Below are 23,952 nucleotides of genomic sequence, written 5' to 3' on the forward strand. Positions count from 1 at the left end.
ATGTCCGTAGCGGAAACATTTATCGAGGAAGATGGTTTTGGGCTCGTTCCCAGGCCAGATCGTAATAAATATAATAAATCATTCGAAATTGTTAGAAGGTAAATCACTCATATGCTGCCGGCCATGAGGACTTTTATGCTCGTTGTACTATGGTTCACGAAACTATAAAATAATTAAAAAATGAAAATTTGTACTGAATATTTCTTTCTAGACAGCAAACGTTCTAATATTAAAACTTATTTCCGGCAGTGCACTCGATATTTCCTGTTTTCCTACTTTATTCTTCCATTATTTGCTCCGTCAGATACACAATGACGAACAAACACAAAGCATCGGTGCAGTTGATATCTTGGGGCGCTGGTATTCAAGCTATTAAAGTTCCAAATCAGTCAGGAATTTTAGGTGATGTTGTTTTAGGATTCGACGATATGGAGGGTAAAAGAAAAATTCGTCAAAAATTCTTTAAGTGTCAAAAATGAACAAACAATTTGATTACTGTTTTCGAGAATTCATTCGTGAAAAATATAATCAGGTTATTTGAAGAACAGGTACATAGGAAGCATAATCGGACGAGTGGTGAATCGCATTTCTTGTGCCAAAATGAGGATTGAAAATAAGATTTACTGTTTATCTCCGAATGATAAAAATGGCATTGACCATTTCAACGGTGGCTTCGTTGGATTTGATAATGTTAATTGGAATTCTTGCATAATGAAGAAGCATGTGGTGAATATCTTCATAATTATCGTTTCAGTTATCAGTTCTTATTCCTATCTTTTTAATGCAACAGGTTATGTCTCACGTAAGTCCAGCAAAATACGAAGGATACCCAGGGGATATGTTAACGCAGATTAAATACTCTTGGACCGACGATAATCAACTTCTTATGAATATTCGTGCTACTGCTACGCAACCAACCCCTGTTAACATTGCTTCTAATTGTTTGATGAATCTCGCTGGTCATGTAAAGTTGCTATTAACATTACCTACTATACTCTTCAACTCGTTCAATTCTATTTATACAACATTATCCTATTTTCTGCTTATGCAGCATGGTTTTAATTTCATGCTTTATTATAATTGAAGAACTTTTTTGCAAAATGGATCTATAGGTGTATATGGTAAATATGTAATAGCTGAATGTATGTTCAGCATGTTTAAGTCACTATTTTATTTATTGAATACTTTTTTCCAGAAAGCTTCCCTGAATTTGGTTTGAAAGTAAAAATGATTCGTACATATTGGGTCGCTCGGTAAGTTCGTTGATTTACATTTTTACTTTTCGATTCGACATATATTTAACGAATTATATAGGTGCCATTTTGCTCCACAACTTTTCTCCGTCTTCCACGCAACTTGAATACTCCATCCTTCCAGAAGCTGTCAGGTTTTTCGGCGAAAAACATTTCACTATGATCTTTCATGTCGACCAAATTTCTTAAAAATTGGAACGAACTTTCTGCAGCGACCCGATATATATAGTAAAAAATAAAATCACAATTATCAAAGGACGATTGTTAATTAAATTATTTCTTTCTGTTTTTGCTACAGGCTGCTGGTTCACGCGAATTGAAGAAACATCTAATTTCGTTGAACGCAGATAGCTGGACACCTGCGGATATTAGGAACAATCTGCCGACAGATGCTATATATCCAGTTGATCGTACAGTGTTCGACCTACGTTTACCGACTCAGTTAACCAAGAGGCGGCTTTACATCGTACCAGGGGGTGGTTACAATCAAAATCTCTGCATAAATAGTCCCAGCAGTTGGTCTTACCGATTTCACGCTAGGTAAGTATAGAAACATTCAACTTACATACACAGTCGTAGAGTAAACTTTACCCTTAGTTTTACGATCAATTTCCTTTATACCGATTTACCTGCTTTCTTTTTAATTTTATTATACTACCTAGTTATTTCATAGTTTCATACTATTACCATTATCCAATAATATTATTTCAGGTATAATCGTAAATCTATAACTATAAATCAATAGAATAGTTTATTCACGATATACGAATTTATAGCTGTTTTACGTGTCAACGTTATTACATAACCGTAATAGAAAACTACCCCAAAGTGTACTAAAATCATATTCCCGTATGATAGAAATACAGACATTTGACATTTGCTTTACATTAATTCGCGGTTATTTTCCATTAATGTACCCCCTTTTCCCCTCTTTTTTCTCAAAGAATAATTCACCCTGGTTCAGGAAGAACTTTAGAAGTATATTCGAATCATCCAGGACTACAATTTTCCACCGGAAACGATTTGCCAGATCCTGATTGTAATTATCCACCTGATTTTGAGGATTACTGCGATTGCACGGATAATGTTAGATAACTTACTTTTGAATGTTCATGATCAAAATCATCATAAATCTATGAAATGTTGAACATAATCATTACAGGAGCCGAAAATAAAAGAGCAACGGAAAGAAATTTGGGGGAAGGATGGTGTACGATATCAAAGGCACGGTGGGTTTATTTTGTCGCCACAAAACTATCCCGATGCGGTCAATATAAGCAATTTTCCTTCTTGCATACTTTATCCTGGCCAGGTTTACGCACACGATGTAACATATAAGTTTGGTTTATTGTCAGAAAATTTAGACATGCCCACTTGAATACTTACTAATAAAAAGTTCAACCGTATGAACCAACTCATGATAACATCGCATTGACGCAACAACTCATTTGCAACTTTCTTTCGGTTTATATATATTGTCTAAATTTTGTTTTAACATTGTGGTTGTGAAAGAATGTTTTGCTTAATATTTCTCTGAATCACTATTTCTTGCTCAGCCTATCTTCTACAGTTTAATAATTTTAATTTATAGAAATTGAAATATTTATACCACAATGGCGATAGTTTTCTCCGAATTATAGAAGCTTTTCTTTATATCCAAATACGTACAATGAGTTGATTTATCTACATGTACCGATAATGTTGCGTTTGCGCAACTTTGATCAATTATTTCACTATTTGGGCTTGAATAAATCAAAGGGCAGATCAATGAATATTAATAAAAAGAACGTAGATTTATAATACATATATTTGTGAACCATCTCGGCTGGAATAATCTTCTTGTCCGCGCCGATTGTACAAAATTATCCGTCATAGTCTCAGAAAATTATTCACATATTTATCGTAAGAATGATCGAGTGTGTTCGCCTTAATGACACAATTAAGGTTACACAGTGATCGCTATTAATTAAATTGTACATATTATCGGGTCGATTAACATTACCTTCCTTATATAATTCTCTTTTAATTGTCCTGAAGGCACTTTGTGCAACTGTATGAGAGAAATATAGACATTTATCGAGAACCATCTACAATTTTGGTATAAAATTATCGATCTCGATATTTGTGGGTTGATAGTCTCGATTAACCCTATATGTAGACAATCAAAATGCTGTGAATATAAATGTATAAAGAAATTTTACTATTTAAAATTTTTGTATAAATTTTGACGTAAAAATATCGAATGATCGAATGAATTCAGATCGATTGTCTGGTATTTTCGCTGGAAAATAAAAAGTTATCAAAAGAATTGCCAATGCTAGGGTTAATATAATCTATGATCTCTACACCAGTTCGCGCTAATTCATTTTGTTACCTGCTAGTAGACTATAAACGTTTATAAATATATAAAGCTATGTCTGTATATTTGTATACATCTTTTTCATTTACTTAGGTTTAATAGAAAAATTCATTTCCGTTTTGTACATCCCTAGAGTGTTATTTCTACGTGTAACATGTTACTGCGGGCAGTTAAAACATACGGCAGAGATTCTGAGGGCAGTTTCGTGTTTCCATGTGTCTTTTTAACATTAACCTATTCCTTTTAATCTTTTTCTACAAAACATTTGCATTCTCGATTATTTACTCGATTATTCTCGATTATTTCAATCGTCAAATCTCAAACGTTTAAAAAAAAAAGAACATATCTATCGTAAAAAGTAAAAATGAACGAAAATACGTAAAAGCAGAGGCAGTGTTAAAGAATCATTTTACATAGCAACGTAAAAAGAAAGAATAAGAATAATTATTTGGCAGTGAGACGACGCGAGTCAGGCAAAGCGTCTAATTCGAGAATGGAATCATGCCTGTATAATACTCAGCCCGGCAATCTCTCGTTCCCGCTCGGATTAGCTTCCGTTTCGGTATTCTGAGTGGCAACGTAAAAATTGACTAAAAGAACCGAAACATCGAGCAGCGTTTCCCTAAGAATTACTCGGTTACTATTAAGTGTACTCTAAAGGTCAGAGGCCTTTCCCAGACCTCGTTCTCCTCGCTGATGCCGTTTCGTGGACGTCCATGGATTACCAATCGGAATTGACCAGGTTCCTTTAATCGATTACGGAAGTGAAGAGCCGATATTCCGTGCTCGTTCACGATCTCGAAGTGGTTGTCGTTGTTTCCTTTAACTATCGTGTATTCCATGTCTTCGTCCTGCAAATAGATACAGAAAATTATAAATTGCAGGAGGAATAATTTTAGAAATAATTGCTTTTGAAGTTAATGTTGATAGAAATTAAAATTCTTAAAAGTATCTCTGTTGAAAATACATTTTCGCGAAATGGAAGATCATACAATTTCTTGTTTGAAATCGGTTTTTCGAAAAATACGCTTTTCCCAATTTTGTCACTCTTCTAACAAATCGACGATACAAAAATTTTGAACGAACCTTGACAGCCGGCTGCAATTTAATGATTCTCATTCGGTGCCGGGTCTGTCTCAGACTGATCTTAAGAACATGTTCCTCGCCATGATGGTGCCTTTTCGCTGATCTGGCGAACCGCCTCTTTATAATTTCGTTTCTTCGTGCACTCAATTCTTGGTCCATTGATTTCGATCGTGAGTCTCTTCTGTGTCTTCCTTTGCCATTGACCTGTTCAAAAAACAGCGATCGACTCTTTTCACCTGTTCGTTTGATCGAAGTAAAATGATCCAGTTTTAAGATCGAGCTTTGAGATACCTTGCAAGAGAAGCAACCTTCTGTCGATATAGTTTTATCATCCGCAGGTGGTATGTGATAAGGATCTGGATTTATCACGAAAGTGGGCGCGTTGCTAATATCTTCGCCGTAATGTCCTTGCGATAGTGGGTTTATCGTCGACAGACAATGACCCTGGTCGTCGAAATGAAAAATACCAAATTCAAATAAAATTGAAGTTTCAATTAAAAAATGCAAAATCCGTGTATTAAAATTAGATTACGAGGTTAAAGATGCAAAATTCAAATGTTGAAATTCAAAATATGAAGTTTAAATATTACAATTAAATTACTTTACAAATGCAAAATTCTTCTTCTGTATAATCTATTTTTGTTTAAATAAAACGAACCTGTCCAATTCGTTGATATCCAGTGGGACATCCACATATGAAACCGTTTGCTCCATTGGGAGTGCATCCAAAGGCGCAAGGACTTCCGATGCACCCGGCGCTAACCTAAACCCACCAGCATCTCTTCTTTAACATCCATAATACTTCAGATTGTCATTATTCCTAAACTCAGACACTTACCTGAACACATATTTGCAAATTACTATCGAACTGGTAACCATCGGGGCAGCCACATTTATAGCTACCAATCGTGTTGATGCAAGTGTTGTCCCCACATGGGGATGTGTTACATTCGTTTTCGTCAATGCACTGATTATAGTAAAGGTGTTGAACGAATCCTTCGGGACATCCGCAACGGTAGCTTCCCATAAAGTTCTACGAGTGTAATTAAGTAATTAAAAGTTTACTAATCCCAGTAAACATATAGTATATAATACTCCATAAAATTCCAATAGAGTTGTGTAATCTTACTATGATCTTGGAATTTTTATATTTCAATCTTGCTTTCATTTTAACAATATAAAAAGATTCTTAATATTCTAGGAAATATCTTTAATATAAGATCGAAACTACTAATTATACGTATCAATAAAAATTCTTTCATATTTTTCTCAAACTTCAGATATTTTTCGATATCAGAAAAATACAGAGTGCAGCAGTGTTAAATTTAAATGATGCAATCTCGTTACTTAGAATTGGAATTTAAGACTATCGTAGGTATTTAGATATTCAAACGACTAAGAATCATTTTTCTATTTCATTTACCTGACAACCGTGTTCGCACGCGGTATCGTCAGCGCACTCGTTCTGATCCACGCAGATTCGCCCAGATTGATCAAGCTTGAATCCTCGCGGACAAATACAACGGAAACTGCCAAGAGTATTGATACAAGTGCCCGGTTTCGGACAAGTTCCAGCCTGGTCGCACTCGTTTATATCTAAAAGATATCGAATTAAATAATTTCCAATAAAGCTGGATTAAAAGTTGTTTAACTTTCTACGAACCATGACAAGCATCTCCATCTTGCGTATAACCTTCCTGGCAGCCACAAGTGTAACTGCCTTGAGTGTTGATACAATTCTGTTGGCACAGATGATTTCCAGTCGCACATTCGTCCAGATCTCTACAACTGACGCCATCAGGATTTAAGATGAAACCGGCAGGACAGGAACAAATGAAACTTCCTTCCGTGTTCTGGCAATTGTATTTGCATGGCCTTGGCGTTAGCTCGCACTCGTTTATGTCTGGAATTGGACATATTTCGTGATTTCAATGTTATTGATAAATAATTGTAGATGATAATATGAGTAAAATTGCAATGTCATTGGATGTATTTGAAAGAATTTTATATCTTTGTATATTCTATTGAACGCTACGTGCATTGTGTGAATTTTTGCATTTCCAAATTTCTAATTATCATTAACCTTACGAATACCTACCAACGCATTGGGTTCCAGATTTATCAGCCTTGTAACCTTTATTACATACACATCTATAAGAACCAAGCGTATTGATACACAACCCGTTTCTGCACAAATCAGGAATCGTTTTACATTCATCGATATCTGAAAGAAATTTTCGTTTTCGGATTACATATAAGTTGAGTTATAATTGAAAATTGTTCCACTTGAAGGAAAATTCAAGTACCTTGACCGTCTATTGAAAAACCTTTGTCCAAACAGAGTTCGTTATAATTGTCAGAATCTTTGGATGGACAAATCTCGCAATACGGGCCCCAAGCTGCGCCCATTGTGCAACAGCAGTCTGCTTTTGTCACTGTCTTTACGTCGGAAGCTCTTGTGGTGCATCTGCCAGCGATCGTTTGCAAGAAACAGTAACCTATCCTGCGATCTGAAAACACAATTTTGAAACTTAATATCGAGTAGTTCGATACTTGTTTCCCTTTTTTAATTTTTAATACCTATGCAAGATTTTCCATCAGGACTCTGTTCAAAGCCATCGTAGCAAAGACACTGATAACTAGCCTCTAGATTGACGCATCGACCATTTCGACATAGGCCTGAATTAATTGCACATTCGTCGATATCCTTACACTCGTCAGCCATGCCGATTTGTTGATATCCAGGTGGACAGATGCACATAAAGGAACCGATAAGATTCTTACATTGATATTTGCAACTATTCGCTGGTGTTGCGCACTCGTCCACGTCTGGAAAGATAATTGTACGCCATTTAATCCGGTGATTTAATTGTCAGAAATGTCAGAAAAACCGTGACAATGTTTTTCGCATTATTTTTTAACACTATAACTATATACTTAGGTGCGAGTAAAGTATAAGTATCAAAGAAATGAAAATAAGATGCATGCGAAAAAATGTATAATGCAAAGAGAAAAACAAGCTTTATATTCCACAAAATTTTTTAAATGATACGTTGTACGTATATAATATTCATACCTATACAATGTCGTCCATCGGGAGCCAAAGTGTAACCATAAGGACAAATGCACCTGAAAGAACCAGGCGCATTGTGACACCGGAACGCGCACTGGTTGCCGATTTCCAGACACTCGTTCACATCTTCGCAAACTTGATTTACTCCAGGAGTGAATCCTTCGTTACAGGAACACTCGAAACCACCGTCAATATTCGTGCACGTTCCATTGCCACAGATATTTTGTTGGGACAAGCATTCGTTATTATCAATGCAACGCCTGCCACTTGCATCTAATACGTATCCAGAGGGACACTCACACCGGAAGGAACCATCAGTGTTGATACACTCGCCACCGACACAGGCGTCTGGCATGAACAGACACTCGTTCAAGTCGATTCCTGTGTCATCTCTGCCTGGTCCCTCCGGACATAGCCTTTTGAATTCCTCTGTATAAAAAAATGTACACAAAAATTTAATTAGATTTAATTATCTATCGTAGATCATCCTATGTATTTAGTTCTATTGTCTAATTAATAATTTCGATCGCCGTTTATTAAGATTTTGAGGTATTTTCTACTTGTTATTTTTAAAAAATTGTTTATAATGGAAGAAATAATTACCGCTGTCTTCTGGAGGACACTCTTCGCAGTATTTCCCCCACGCTTTTCCCATAGTGCAACAACAATGTTTTTTCGTCATGGCGCCCGTTCGAGGAGAAGAACATCGTGCACCGTGTCTTATATACCGATCGTAACAGAGTTCCTCTCTGACATCGATGCACCGCATCGAATTTGGTTTGTCGCTTAGTTTGTATCCAACAGGACATTCACAGATCACTCCTCCTTCTGTATTAATGCAGCGACCGTTTTCACAAATTCCTTGCGTCTCCTCACATTCGTCCACATCTGATATATAAATTTCAATTATAATTGAAATATTCGAATCACGTTACGTAGTCTGTTGAATATTTTACTCACCGACGCACTTCTTTCTCGTGTGATCCAACTCGTAACCCGGAGGGCAGTTGCATATGTACGATCCCATCAAGTTCTGACATTTTCCTGGTGACGGACAGAGTCCAGGAATCTGATGCAATTATTCGTTTTGTGATATTTTCAACAAGATTTCAGTCAGTTACGGTATTGGATTAGTTAGAATCGTGAAAAGTTTTGTTCCTACGAATAACTTACTTCGTGACACTCGTCGATGTCTCTACAGTGCTGACCATCTTGGGCCAACACATAGCCATCAGCACATTCACAGTTGAAAGCGCCAATTGTATTTCGACATCTTCCATTGCGACATAGGAATGGCATTATTCGACACTCGTCGATGTCTGTTCAAAAAGTTCAGACATTTTATTCGTGAAATAAGAACAGAAAAATTCATTATCTGTAGATAAAATAGAATTTACCAGCGCAATCATTATTAGGGCTTAGCTTGAATCCTTGATAGCAGATGCATTTATACGATCCAAGTGTATTTACGCAAGTTCCATTGTTGCAAATATTCGGATTGCGTTGACACTCGTCGATGTCCACGCAGTTATCTCTATCTCTCGTTAATGCGAAACCAAGACGGCAGACGCACTGGAAGCTACCTTGCAAGTTGTTACATGCACCGTTGTTGCAAATTCCGGGTCGTTCGTAGCACTCATCGATGTCCACACAGTCTCGTTGGCTGAGGCCCAGTTTGTATCCTGCTGGGCAAACGCATTCGAAGTAACCTTGCTTGTTTATACATTGCGCGTTGCCACTGCAAGGATTTGGAATCTTGAATGAAAAAATAAAATAGTTGAATAAAAATATTTTAAGAAATGTACCTAAATAAAAATAACCATCCAACGAAAGAAATTATTCAATCTAACTGAATAAAACTGAAAAATGTACGTATAAATAAAATGTGATATATATTATATAATATAATAATAAAGATATAATTGAATTTTTGTTATCACTAATGGAAATCAATCGCTGTATTGATTTGGTTTGGATTTTTAACTTTTTGCATTTAAGGCAATAGTACTTATAGATCGAAAAATATTTGGAAGATTATGTTACGTTGTTTTACCTGTAAACATTCATTTTCATCGATACACTGATGCGAATCCTGATCATACACGTATCCTCGATCACACTGGCACTCAAAACTGCCAGGAGTATTCATGCAACGACCGTGAGTGCACATTGTTGGCATAAGGGCGCACTCGTCAATTTCTTCCGTATGATTCGTTATGGGATTCATTATTTGGCCTGGTACCATGCCACACAGAATGTCGTGCTCTCCTAAACGATACATTTAATCTTAATAATTAAAGGTTAATTTGTATTAATACGACAATTATTATTAAGCAAGAAGTGACGGAGATTCAAAAAGCAGGACATCGATATCTTATTAATCTCTCTAACAGGTATCTTATTAAAAAGTTTCTCGGATCTTACGAGTTCTATCAGCTGGACATTTCTCACAAGGACTTCCCCATGCAGCTCCCATGGAACAGCAGCACAACATTTTCGTTTGTGGTTGCATCATGGAATTGAAGCATTGACCATCCTCGTAATTTAGGTAACACGATTCCTTTCTCATATCGACACATTCCTCTGGGAAAATATTCAAGTTTATTAAATGTCGGCAGTTTTGTTACGCATATAATAACACGAATGATATTTTCTTACTTCCTCCTGGCATTGCCATATATCCTTCTGGACATTCGCAATGATATTTTCCTTGATCGTTGATGCAGCGACCTACTCCGCATATTTGTGGATGCAAAGCACATTCATCTATGTCTATACAAATGCAAATAATTAAGCCATGAGTTTCTTCAGATCCAAAGTACTTAATAATTAAAATAATTAAATTCAATGATACCTATACAACTGGTTTTAGTGTCATCCAAAATAAAACCCTCGTTACAGGAGCACATAAAGCTACCAAAAGTATTAGTACAATGACCATTCTGACAAATATTCTCGTGTTCCTCGCATTCGTTGATGTCCTCTAAAATAACAGTCTCCTGATTGGGTCTGTACCCGGAACCACCGGGACATAATTCCTCGAATTCTTTGGTTCCAGGGCGAGGACACTCCTCGCAGCGATTTCCCCAAGCGTTGCCAATACTGCAGCAACAGGTCGCTTTGGTAACTGAAGAAGCTACGTCGAAGATGCACTGCGGTTTTCCGGTACCGTGTTCGAACCCGGTGAAACACATTGATTTTCGTCTATCTGTAATATTAAATTCACTTAAAAAATTGTTTAAAGTTGAAAGAATTTTGGACATTCGATGCTGACGACGAAAATGTTTATGTCATGCATCTTTTCAAGTGAGAAATAATTCTCTTTTTAAATATTGTAAAATATTACAATTAGTACAAATGGATAAATTTTAAAATTAAATACGAATATCAGTTTCCATCACCAGAATTTCCACTTATTTCCGTTTCTTTTGCTGCACTGAATGCATTGATTTAAGAAGTTAATTTTTGGAAAAATCAATGTAAAAAGAGTCACTTACCTACACAGGCGTTCCCAGCTTCGACTAACTCGTAATAAGGCGGACACTTGCAAATATATTTTCCCTGAGTATTTATGCACGTGCCATACTGACACGACTGTGGATTCTCACATTCATCGATATCTGTACAATTTCCACCTGAACCATCCAACTTGTAGCCTTCGTTGCACTCGCAGCGGAACATACCGAATATATTCTCACACCGCCCAAATACACAGAGATTACTGAACATCTCGCACTCGTTTATATCCACACAAGTTTGCTCGTTATTTTCGTCAGGATGCATGAAGCCCATTTCACATTCACATCGAAATGATCCAGGGTAATTGAGACAGTGTCCATTTTCACAGAGAGTATTGTCATTGGCGCATTCGTCGATGTCCTTGCAGGCATAGCCATCGCCTCTAAATCCAGCGTCACAGACGCACTAAAACAATTAGGAATCTTTTTCTAATTTCTTTTATTTGCTTATGCAATAAAATTGATTATAATAGCGATCCCCTAATTGTTTCGAACATGTATGTATAATATTGAACACGAGAATTCCATTTGCTTGAACTCTATTTATTGAAAATGTTACGTATTGCTTGATTAAATGAATTTCTACTGACTGATCCAATTCTTCAACTTATATTATTTAAATAAAAAATCATATACGTGTAAAGAATTGATCAAATTCTATATTATTATTATTATTAATTATATCAACTACTCATTCTCCAATATATCAACTGTATTTTATTTGATTTATATAATGTGTACCTTAAAGGATCCCTCGGTATTTATACACTGTGCATTAGAATCGCATCCTCCGTTATTCGTTAGACACTCATTGATATCTCTGCACTCAACCCCATTCCCTACGAAACCTTCATGACACGTGCACTCATATGAACCTTGTGTGTTCTGACATTCCGCAAATTCGCTACAGGAATACGCGTTTAAGAGACATTCATCATCGTCGGTACATCCTGGACCTTGGTCTGGCTTCACCGAATATCCTTCTTCGCATCGACAATTGTAAGAACCAATGGTATTGTAACATTCACCATAGCCACAAATGTTTGGCCGCGTGGTGCACTCGTCGACATCTGAACAGTTATAACATCTGGGTAATTAAATGTTGGAGATTTTGAAAGTTGACTGATCTCAAGACTACACTTACCAATGCAAGAGGCACTATCCTTGCCAGGAATTAATCCATCGGTGCAAGTACATATGTAGCCGCCAGCTATATTACTGCATTTTCCCCCGTTACAGATTCGCGGGTTTTCTTTACATTCGTCAATGTCCACGCACGATCGACCATCGAGATTCAACGCGAATCCAGTGCTGTTTAAATGTAAGATGATTTACTATATATCAGAATATGCTCACATTCGTTTAGATGTCTAAATTAATTTTTAGAATTTTAACTTCGTTCCTAAGTTCACCCATTCTTTAATCCGCCATGTTAGTTCTATTACAAGCGAATTATATTTACACTCGCAAGAATTAAAATCTTATCTTAACCAACTCTCATTTCCATAACGATAGAAATTTCTGATTAAAGAAAATTCACCTGCAAGAACAAGAAAAGCTTCCAGGCATGTTCAGGCAGATGTCCTCGCAGCCACCGTTGTTGGTAGCGCATTCGTTTATGTCTTCGCAGTGAGACTTCAATCCAGTTTGCTGATAACCATCGTCGCATATGCACTGATAAGTGCCCATCATGTTCTCGCAAACGCCGTTCGAACAGATCCCACTGGTTCTCGAGCACTCGTCGATATCCTTGCAGGACTGCTTGTCAGGACTCAGCTCGTGACCAGGCGGGCATTGACATTTGAAGCTGCCCTCGGTGTTGATGCAGGTTCCTCCTCGACACAGTCCTGGTATCTCCTCGCATTCGTTTATATCTGAAATTCGTCATATTTGTGAATCAATACGATGAGTCGTATTTTGAAGACTTGGTTTGAAAAATTAAATCTTCCTATCTTCTTAGTACGAGAGTGTGTTAACAGATTAATTTCACGTTACATACCCATGCAAATTTTCATTATATCGCTGCTGCGATATCCAGGATTGCAATCACATTGAAAATTGCCAGGCGTATTTCTGCAGGTCCCGTTTCCGCACACTCCATGCATGATCTCGCATTCATCGATGTCTGTACAAGTAACGAGATTCAAACATTATACAAAACATTTTTATACACTTTCATTTAACGTTAATGTAAAAAGTCAAACAGTATTTAAATTTTAATAAACGCCTTGAACACTCGGTAATCTAAATTTTCAACAAAGATAATAAACATTATAACTCTGTAACACGATTGAAAGTTAGTAAACTCCAAACACACGAATGAACAAATATAGTATCATTTAATATCTTCAGCAGTGTATAAATATCTAACTCACCGTTACATTTAATTCCATGTTCGTCCAATGCAAAACCCTGGTTACACTTGCAACTGAAACTGCCAACCGTGTTCTTGCATCTTCCGTTTAGACACATTCCAGGAAACTCGATACATTCGTTGATATCCTGTTTGTCTGTGAAACCGTCTCCTCTTGGGCATAGTTCTTGATGCGCGTGGGTGCCTGGTTTTGGACAGGATTCGCATCTTTCGCTACCCCATGCACGACCCACAGAACAGCAACAGAGACTCTTAGAAAATTGTCCTTCTATCGCATTTGTGCATTGTCCATGGCGATAGTCCAAATAACAAGTCTCTTGCCTCGTGTCTATGCAAGTGATATCTGTACGAAAAATAGATCAACGCTTATTCGTAGAAAATATATTTAAAAAAAATAAATATATCACTAAAAAATAAATATTATGTTAAAAAACGTACATTGTTTCATATCTAAGTAAAAAGACAAGAATATTTTTTGCAATTTTATTTTTCAGAACTCACGCGTTGCATCTAAAGTTAAACCAGGAGGGCATTCGCAACGATAAGATCCATCGGTGTTCACGCACGTGCCTCCACCTTTGCAGATACCACTGTTTAATTCGCATTCGTTTACGTCCACGCAGTCTTTCCCGCCGAATTTCGCGTAACCCTTAGAACATTCGCAGATTGAACGGTCGCAGAGTTCGCACGGGCTTCCCCAGGCTACACCCACCGAGCAGCAGCACTCAGATTTCAGTGCCAGTCTGGGCAAATTGTACTCGCATCGACCATCTATCATCTTGGTCCAGCAGGAACCTCTCCTGTTGTCTGAGAGGAATTTTAATTGTATTTTCGTTCTTTTATTCTCTCAAACATTCAATTGAAATTTATTGAAAGGAAATAATAATAAACAGATGTCTGATCTGATTTACAAAGAGGCTGTAAAGTATTTTCTAAAGTTCAATCAGTCTCTTAGTTTCGATATATTGTATCACTTTTACATAATACCATCTCACTCCCTTCAGTACTAAATGAAAATAAAAAATCTCCACTCAGAGTTTACTTCTTCCTTATATAAACATAAAATCTCATAGACATATCAATCTACTCATAAGTTTCTATACTTCCAATTTTTTGTTAATTATTTAATATATATGTTAAATATTATACCCATGCAAATGTGACCAGTGTGATCCAGAATGTATCCAGGAGAACACTCGCATTCGTAGGAACCCGGAACATTTACACAGATTCCGTTCAAACAAACATCTGGTCCAAGTTCCTCGCACTCGTCGATGTCCTCACACATATGGTTGCCCGTGTTGAATCTCGTGCCAGTTGGGCAAACACACTGTTCGAATATCATACTTCAATGTTTCAATTGGTCAGAGCGTATCTTCCGACGAATCGTTACACCTAATCAAAGATTGGTTTAACACGCGAGTATTTACTTGCCTGGAAGCTCCCAGGGATGTTTCGACATTGACCACCACTGCACAATGACTCCTCCAATTCACATTCGTTTATATCGCTGCAAACTTTTCCTGTAGCATCTACCTCGTAACCACTGTCGCAGATGCAACGATAGGTTCCCATAAGATTCTCGCAGCCACCGTTCACACAGATATTCGGATTCTGTGCGCACTCGTTGATATCTATTTTAAGGGACAAGAGAGTAGGTTGACTAATCATAATTTATTAAGTTATTGCTATTAATTTAGAAGATATATCTCAATGCTGTCTACACTCTATCTATAATTAGTATTTATGTAATTTGAAATTCTTATAAATATGAAAAAATGGAATCTAAATAGGAATTTATCTCTTCTGCCAAATATTGTAACTAGTAATTTACTTTTGTTAGTTTATATACTTCTGCAGATATACATTTTCATTTTTATACTTTACACTTGTTTATATTTTAACACAGAAATTTTTCGTGAGTACAAGAGGAAGAATTTTTTTCTTATTAATTTTGATAATTACCATCTCCATTGTAAGTCATTCCTGCGCCATGTGGACACAAAGAGTCGAATTCGCTGGTACCCGGGAGTGGACAGGGTTGACATGTGCTTCCCCAGCCCATAGGTTGTCCTAATATTACAGTACAACAGCAGCAACTTGATTTTGTTACTGCTGTCGATGTAGGATTCGAGCATTGTCCGTCTCTGTACTGGGAATAGCATAGGTCTCTCCTCGTATCTGATAATAGTTAGAATATTTCCATGTAAATTAGCTGAAACCTTTTTTAATTAAAAAATAGAAAATAAATCAAGGCTAACCTAAACAAGATCTTCCATCTGGTCCCAGATTCAATCCAGAATAACATTCACATCGGAAGCTACCAGGAGTATTGGTGCAGCGACCATTTTGGCATGGGCCACTCAAGCATTCGTCGATGTCTAGTCAACGATAAAATCTTTACTTTTCCAATATCAAAGTTGGAAGAAATTTCATTTGCCAAGAAATAAGAATACACACCGATGCAGTGACTCTGGTCTGGTCCAATTCGGAAGCCAGAATCGCAGACACATTTGAAGGATCCCTCCATATTCACGCATTTTCCATTCTCACACATTCCACTTGTTGAACACTCATCCATGTCTACGCAGAACGTATTGTCTCGAGAGGCAGTAAATCCAGATTGACAAATACAATGATACGATCCTGGGGTGTTTTCACATCGACCGTTTAAACAGATTCTTGGATTGTCGGCACATTCATTGATATCTGCAAATGTACGATTGATTGATTAATTAAATCGAAGAAAATCATGAATTATTAATTCCATACGGGAAAGGGAAAATAAACTGTGTTTACCGATGCAAGTATTTTTTGTAGGAGATAAAGTGTAACCATCGTTGCACTTGCATTTGAAAGATCCATTCATATTGATGCAATGTCCATTATTGCACATTCCGGTGTCCTGACATTCATCGTGATCTATAGAAAAAGAAGTAAAATAAAAATTCATTCAATACGAGATAATCGATCTTCTGGAGATATCTGACTTTCATTAATTTTAAACGTATTTGTTAGATATCAAGATGTTAGGGCCATCGAAGTATGTGTTTCTACAAATTTACATAAATTTTATAAAGTATCAGCTACTTATAGACATAGACGATACTATCTTTTTAATCTATTTTTTATTTATAATATTCCTCTCTTTTTCTTATTTTTTTTTTCTTCGAATTTCTTACCCGTGCAGTATCTGCCTTCACCAGAAACGACGAATCCTGGCGGGCACTCGCACGTGAAGCTTCCTTCGTAATTCTGACAAGTACCACCTTGGCAATATCCCAACAGACACTCGTCAACGTCCTCGCATCTGCCAGCCTTCTTCGTGAATCCAGGATAACAGGCGCACTCGTATCCGTCCTTTGTGTCTATACACTTCCCGTTTCCGCAAATGTCCGGTCTCAGCGCGCACTCGTTTATCGCGATGATCGGCTGCAGTTGTTGCAAGCAAAGCCTGTTGTAATCGTCTATAATTGAGTAATAACACGGATCCCGTTACTCGCCATTACTATCAGCATTATCTGCGCTTTCTGGGTGACTTTATTTTCGTTCGTTCCACTTGAACGTTCATTATTTGTTGTAAGCCTGCTATTTTCGTATCGTTTAGCATTTTTGCCGTTCTACATACCACTTCCGTGATTCGGACAGATGTAGCACTCGTCACCCCAGCCACGTCCCATGTTCTTGCCGCAGCAACAATCCTTCTTGCTCAGCCTCATTGAAAGCCGATTCTTGCATTGCCCGTTTCTGTTCACGGACGTGTAACACAGACCTTGTCTTCCATCTATGATTTTGTCAATGGCGATATCGTTATTGGCGAATCATTTTTGTCGATAATTTTGTTCAATACATACGGTCATTCACAAAAGTTTTCGTATTTTTATGAAATGTATAGATATATAAAAATAGTCTGGTTATAGAGCGTACGAAGATATTCATGATTGATTCTCATCGATTAATTTTCTATGATGATTTTCATGAATGCACAAGTAAGTCGTTTGTAATTCGTTTGCAATCACTTATAGTTCTCACCGATACAGAATCTTCGGTCTTGGCTCTGGATAAATCCTGGATTACAAAGGCAATAATAGCCACCGTTCGTGTTTATGCATCGTCCATCTGCGCAGATTCCTTCTTCTTGACATTCGTCTCTATCTTTGCAAGAGTTGGTCTCGGGATCTCTGGCCTGACCATCGGGACACTCGCAGGTAAATGAGCCGGGTGTGTTCACGCACTTGCCACCCTCGCATAAGCCTGGTATCGCCTCACATTCATTGATATCTAATCAATGATGATATAAAATTAAACCTGAACGAATCTTAAATCTACAGACACCACAAGTTGAAATTTTATATATATAAATCAAGTATTATCCTCGAATTGTTCGAAACGAAAAATTGTCACAAGAACAATTCATAATTGTAATCATTCGATTCATTTATGTCAATTACATGTTAATATATTAGATTGTTCCAAAAGTTTCTTTCGTTTCATAAGGAAATAATAGATGCACTACATTGTTTTATATTATTTTATTGCATTATGTATGATCCATTCTGTTCTGTTGCTACGAAATTCGTTTCATTACTACAAAATGGATTATACATAATTCAATAAAATAATATAATACAAGAAATGTTGCGCTTCTATTATTTCCTTCTAAAACGAAAGAAACTTTTGAGACAACATAATACAAAAATAAAGTATACGTATAAGTATAAAAACCGAAAAAAGTGAAATACGCGTTACAACATAGAATTCTTCGTATTTATTTATCATTCTTTCTTCGTGTTTATGAAAATATAAAACTCCATAAATTGTCAAAATTGCAATCCAGTAATCACTCACCAACACACTGGCCTTGGTTAGTCTTCAAGTGACCCAGCTCGCAGTCGAGTCGGGCGGGACATCTTTCGCAAGGGTGACCCCAGCCCTTGCCCACGGTGGCGCAGCACAACTGTCGCGTGCAAACGACACCCTGCAGATTTGCCAAACACTGTCCATTTTTCACTTTCGTGTAACACGGCCCAGTTCTAAAGGGAAAGGAAGATTAACGAAATCACTGCTCTCGAACCAATCGAAATATGAGGGCCTTAAATAGTCGCATACCTATAATCTGTTTCACATCGTCTACCGGTATAACCGTAGATACATGCACAACGATCTGGACCAATACATCTTCCTTGGTTCAAGCATGGCTCTCGACAAATTGCTATTTTAAACAGACGATGAAATCACGAATTGTGTCTAGCATAAATTATTGTAAGGAATTAGGCGAAACGATAAGTTTTGATGACTCACGTTCGTTACAAAATTCGCCCTGATATCCATTACGACACTGACATTTGCCATCCACGCAGTTGCCATTTATACAATGCACCCTGCATCTTCCAGACTCACCCCTATCTAACGCGTTGCCAGTTTCGTGTGTAGTAACTATGACAATAGACACATGGATTATTTTTAGAAAATTACAATATAAGTAGCTTTCGTTCACTTTTAATAAATACAAGTTAAATATTGGAGCTGCCTATTTGTCGCTGCGGACACTTTAGTTCTTTTAAAATTCCAAGGAAATATTCTCTCACCTTTGGTTTGACTGCTGCTGCAAGACGAAGATACTGTGCCACCCTCGCACAAGCAAATATTCGGCCTGATGCATCTACCCAGTGGGCCGCATCGTCTAACGCATACAGCTAAAAAGATATCGATATTTTTCTTTCCATGCTCCATATTTTTCATAAATCAAGAGATATTATTTCATTGGTAAATTTCCGTAGACAAAGTTCCTTCGTACAATTGCTCAGATTTTCAAACACAAATTGTTTAAAAGAAATTATATAATATTTTACACTACTATAATACCAAAGAAATCATTATCGAAAGAGGAAAGTCACATATTTCATTTCAAGACACGAAGCCATTTGAAATTTGAACTCGAGATCGGTATCGCGACCGCATTCGCGCGCAACCATGCTATATAGAAGCATTGTGGAGACAATGCGATCAACAGGAAGCGTGTAACAGGCCATTAAAGTAATTTCGTTGGAGAAGTCGATCGGTCGTGTCGCATGAACACTCATTTGCTGGTTGCGCAATGGATGCAATTATTCGTCGCGAATGCGCGCCTCTCGATGATCGCGATGCTCCTTTCAGCTTGGCGGTTTCGATAATGAACGCTAAAATTGAATGTACTCGAGCTCGTGAGATCACGTCCAATTACGGGACGTAGAGATTCGATTATGATCGAGCCTCGATTCGAGATACGAGCTACGGTCTCCGTACTTACGAATTACGCAGAGGCCGGTCTCAGGCTTCTTTGACCAACCGGGGCAACAGTAATTCTTGTATCTTGACCTGCACACGTTCGGCCTGGAAAATTAAACGAGCATAAGCGTAATGGGTGGTGAAAGCTGGCTGGTAATAGCTACTCTGGGAAGATTTTTTTCTCTTTGTTACTCTCAGTTGATATCATTGAATTGTAGGCGATTACAACGGTTTGAATTAGATGCGATTTAAGTTACATAATTTTAGATTATTATATCTTAACTCTATATTTCGTATTTCACATGTTCAATTCCACCGATGGTCTTTAGCATAAAAAATACGGAATACACAAACTAAGATGAAATACCTAAAAATTAAGTAACTCGTTACATTATTAAATAGCAAATAATTTGTTAGCGTGTTAAAATGATTAATTAATTTAAACTGTCGTAGGTCACCGGCAACTCAATCTGCCAATCGAGGATTAACTCGTAGATAGTATGGTAGACATTTTATTATGTAAACGATCATAGTGATTTTGTGATACGCTAAGAGTGACGTTGCATGATTTATTTAGTAGTCTTATATTTTCAGTAGCAAGATCGAACACTCGTGTATATTGCATCACTGACAATATAAATCTGCCTAAGTATACAGCGTCATCACTATGCAATTGTAACGATGTTGCATCGCCTGGCTGTAGATGAATGTTTATCAATTCTCATTCAGAAACGAAATTTATCCAAAGCTCTAATAAACAGGCGAGAAACAAAGTCGAATTAAGGGGGGTGTTATCCCGCTTTCCACCTTTGAACCCGTAAAATAGCTGCAGAATCGTCGACTAATCATTAACCCTCGACACGTTCGAATAATCAATCTCACGGCTGCCAATAAACGGACTTCGAACCTCTTTGAACCCCCTCCTCTTGGTTCTTTACGTCTGAGCTCAAGATGATCTCATGGATCGAAGCTGTCGTCACGATTGAATAAAACCGCGTACCAGCTAGTCTATGGAAATATGGAAAAAGGACAAAAAAAGGGGGTCGTGTTTACAGGCGTGTAAATACGCCGACGCGAAGTGAGCCGCGGCGCCGAGGCGCGTAAGTGGAAGTACTCAAAGGCCGCCTATAGCAGCTGACATTAATTACAGGCGGCTCGATGTGAATGGCCGCCTTGTTCCGAGGTGGCACACCGCGTTCTCTTCCCATTTTTTCTTTTCCGTGACGTCGCTTGCAAGCCGAACGCGTGCCACGACAACGTGTTCACCGGAGTTTGTTCCTTCGTCAGCGAGCTCGCGCGTTTCCTGCAAAAATTCCGTTTCCGCCTTCTGATAGTGTCACGCGACCTCGTTTCGACGCTATATCGCCGGAATCGTGGATATCAAGGCGAAACTTTCGTTTTTTTCAATGAACCCGTGAAACCGTTTTAGGTACCTACTTCGTATAGAAGTAACGAAATGAAAGTGAAGAATAATTTTTGTACGATTTTAGTACGGTGAGAAAAGGGAGGATATTTCAGCTTGTTCGATATTTCCCTATTATATGAATATATTACATCATCTACATTATTATAACAATCGTTCGAATGATTCTGTGCGTAGGCTCGCGGAGCTTTTATGTACTTCGCATGGAAATAGTGAAAGCTGGGATAATTTTTATCCGTTTGTAGCGGTGAAGAAAAGAGGATAATTTTGGAGATTTTTTTATTATATATACTACTGTACATAATTGTTCCAATAATTTTCGAAAGCCACCGAAATCCTTTTAGAAACTTCATACGAAAGTAATGAAAATGAGGAATCATTTATATATGATTTGAATGGTGAAAGAGGAATGGTAATTCTTTGAAGGCGTTTTCATACAAAATGTTGCACGTTCCTGCTCTCTTGAATTTGACATAAAAGAGTGATCATTTGAGATCTAATAATAACATTGACAATGTACCTAACATTAACAACTTATCAAGGATTTAAAGTAACAGATTTGAAAAATTCACGAAATCCACAGAAAAACTAGGATCATTTATCTCAGTCAGTAATTCGTTAAGGAAGGGTATCATTAGGGGCAGCTGTTAAATATTACACTTCACAGGTAATTGTACGCGACGATCGACACGCTTGATTCGCGAAATAATGAAGAGATTTCGGAAAGGGTCGCTGATCTGCATACAGATTGGCTGAAACATCCTCACGACAGTAATTTTCACATCCATCGCGTAATTCTCAACGAACCAACGAGTTCTGGTAAACTGTAATTTTCCAATTAAATCACGCGATAAAAATTAATCATTGTCGGTCTCGCGATAACCACACCTTTCGTGATTTTCTCTTTTCACGATACTCAGGATCGAGTTACCTGGATGATTTATCGTTTCGATATTCGTTTAACTATAAATTTCGTTGATGAGAAAAGGACAAAGCAAGAAGTCTCTCCCTGGGTAGTTTTATAATTCTTTTCAGCTATACTTGGTTAAATGTAGTTTATATCAACTGACATAAATATATCAATTATTATTAATAGTTTATGAAATAACATTCCAATTATAAGATATGAATATTATGTATTACATGTGTATTGCAATTTTATCTTGTAAAGAATTTCTAAATTAATCAAATCAGCGGCCATAAAATTATAGTAAATTTTTCTATAATCTTTAAATGGAAACAGCTGAAAGCGTAGATCTTCGATCAATCGCGTCGAAAATACCGATCGTTTCGTCGAGGCACGAGTGCATTCAATCGTTCCAATCAACGAAACAAAGAGAGCACAGAAATAAAACCAGGAGGAAAAATGTTGCGCCCGTTGCAACGTAACCTCCAACGTTGTCCATGGCATCGCTTTAATTCGCAAAATGGTTGGCGGTAACGAGGCGCGCGCGTTCGCGTGCTCGCGCAATAATCCAATAAACTAACTGCACAAACCCTGATGCGTGTCTAAACAGCTTCAGCGGTGGGTGTGGGCTTAAAAGTTCAATTGGAAAGTGCGCTTAATGGATCTGAAACGGCCGCTGGAATGACTCTCCAGATGATGGATTATAGTCCATTAAAATTAAAGCGATCAAAACGCGACTGCGTTGCGTTTAAGGTCGTGCTTCGTTCATACACATACACGCGTCCTAAGATAGAAGAAATAAAAATGGATATAGGAGGCTGAAGTAAAAACGCGTGGACGGAGAATTAGGTAGGGCAAACATCGAGCATTATTTACGATCTCTTAAAACTACATCGAGAGATTAAAGGAGCCTATTGAGGCCAGTCTGTGTTACGAAACCAACGGGGATAATATCAACGGGTTATGATAGAAATTTATCGTGCCGCTTATTATCCTCTGCCACTGATAATTACGAAGGGGATTAAGGAGTTCCTTCGACGAAGAATCGGTGACCGCTTGTTAATTGCCGCAATTGACACTTCTTTCGATAAAAGATATGGCAATTTAACGAGAGAATGTTGCAATACAAGTTATGGAAATGCTTATATCACGCTTAGAACTCGGCGAGGAATTTGAAAAATTTGCGAAGATTTTTAATGGCCATTAACATTAATATTACGCAAATGAAATTGCAGGCAGTTATTTCATAAACAGCGATAGAATAATATTTATAGCGATACTTGCTTAGCGCTAGAACTACCAAAGCTGGATTTCAAAATTTTCATTTTGTAATTACCAATACATATAGATAATCGATAAGTGTGATCAGCATTCATCCGCTCAATTCCTTACGTTCGTCAATATAAAACGTGCTTTCATTTCTTTCGAATTTTCCAGGCTTGTAAAAATATATAGAAACCACCCTTTTACCCTCGAGAAATATTAGCTACTATAGCTCTATCAGCACTTAAGAACTTCAACTTCTTCGAATTTAAAAAGGACAACGAGGGATGACCGGCTTTTCTGAAAGACCGTGAACGCCAGGACTTGGCCGAAAATAGGATAGGACCTATTTCACGCCTAATGGGATCATCACTTACATAATTATTCACGGTTAGGCTGGCTGGATTAGCTGGATCTTAAGTGGATCTT

General features: G+C 37.4%; 2 protein-coding genes across 3 annotated transcripts in view; one reads left to right on the forward strand and one right to left on the reverse strand.

Annotated features, from left to right (window-relative positions):
* Positions 1-2,631, forward strand: LOC122572365 (galactose mutarotase-like). Its single transcript, XM_043737249.1, has 7 exons — positions 1-98; positions 305-435; positions 533-726; positions 791-964; positions 1,552-1,793; positions 2,198-2,339; positions 2,416-2,631. The coding sequence occupies exons 1-7, from the start codon at positions 1-3 to the stop codon at positions 2,629-2,631; spliced, it is 1,197 nt and encodes a 398-aa protein (XP_043593184.1).
* A 930-nt stretch (positions 2,632-3,561) lies between these two features.
* LOC122572364 (fibrillin-2-like) overlaps positions 3,562-23,952 on the reverse strand; it is a 30,649-nt gene continuing 10,258 nt past the window's right edge. For both annotated transcript variants that reach the window (XM_043737247.1, XM_043737248.1), the window contains 40 exons: positions 19,953-20,035; positions 19,252-19,359; positions 18,965-19,099; positions 18,773-18,875; positions 18,512-18,696; positions 17,696-17,944; positions 17,292-17,447; positions 16,846-17,130; positions 16,463-16,585; positions 16,124-16,372; positions 15,925-16,044; positions 15,629-15,844; positions 15,098-15,297; positions 14,813-14,993; positions 14,165-14,470; positions 13,665-14,006; positions 13,289-13,414; positions 12,830-13,163; positions 12,434-12,600; positions 12,031-12,359; positions 11,269-11,695; positions 10,626-10,979; positions 10,430-10,543; positions 10,196-10,354; positions 9,825-10,039; positions 9,169-9,526; positions 8,945-9,090; positions 8,732-8,840; positions 8,375-8,659; positions 7,775-8,200; positions 7,279-7,527; positions 7,005-7,208; positions 6,797-6,922; positions 6,362-6,601; positions 6,122-6,294; positions 5,537-5,731; positions 5,357-5,461; positions 4,990-5,142; positions 4,699-4,902; positions 3,562-4,463 (listed from right to left, as the gene is read on the reverse strand). In XM_043737247.1, coding sequence (XP_043593182.1) covers positions 4,242-4,463; positions 4,699-4,902; positions 4,990-5,142; positions 5,357-5,461; positions 5,537-5,731; positions 6,122-6,294; positions 6,362-6,601; positions 6,797-6,922; positions 7,005-7,208; positions 7,279-7,527; positions 7,775-8,200; positions 8,375-8,659; positions 8,732-8,840; positions 8,945-9,090; positions 9,169-9,526; positions 9,825-10,039; positions 10,196-10,354; positions 10,430-10,543; positions 10,626-10,979; positions 11,269-11,695; positions 12,031-12,359; positions 12,434-12,600; positions 12,830-13,163; positions 13,289-13,414; positions 13,665-14,006; positions 14,165-14,470; positions 14,813-14,993; positions 15,098-15,297; positions 15,629-15,844; positions 15,925-16,044; positions 16,124-16,372; positions 16,463-16,585; positions 16,846-17,130; positions 17,292-17,447; positions 17,696-17,944; positions 18,512-18,696; positions 18,773-18,875; positions 18,965-19,099; positions 19,252-19,359; positions 19,953-20,035 — 8,461 coding nt within the window. In that variant the 3' untranslated portion in view covers positions 3,562-4,241. The remainder of the gene's footprint in view (positions 4,464-4,698; positions 4,903-4,989; positions 5,143-5,356; positions 5,462-5,536; positions 5,732-6,121; positions 6,295-6,361; positions 6,602-6,796; positions 6,923-7,004; positions 7,209-7,278; positions 7,528-7,774; positions 8,201-8,374; positions 8,660-8,731; positions 8,841-8,944; positions 9,091-9,168; positions 9,527-9,824; positions 10,040-10,195; positions 10,355-10,429; positions 10,544-10,625; positions 10,980-11,268; positions 11,696-12,030; positions 12,360-12,433; positions 12,601-12,829; positions 13,164-13,288; positions 13,415-13,664; positions 14,007-14,164; positions 14,471-14,812; positions 14,994-15,097; positions 15,298-15,628; positions 15,845-15,924; positions 16,045-16,123; positions 16,373-16,462; positions 16,586-16,845; positions 17,131-17,291; positions 17,448-17,695; positions 17,945-18,511; positions 18,697-18,772; positions 18,876-18,964; positions 19,100-19,251; positions 19,360-19,952; positions 20,036-23,952) is intronic.

This window comes from Bombus pyrosoma, linkage group LG11 (genome assembly GCF_014825855.1).
Source record: "Bombus pyrosoma isolate SC7728 linkage group LG11, ASM1482585v1, whole genome shotgun sequence".
In the NCBI taxonomy this organism is placed as follows: Eukaryota; Metazoa; Arthropoda; class Insecta; order Hymenoptera; family Apidae; genus Bombus; species Bombus pyrosoma.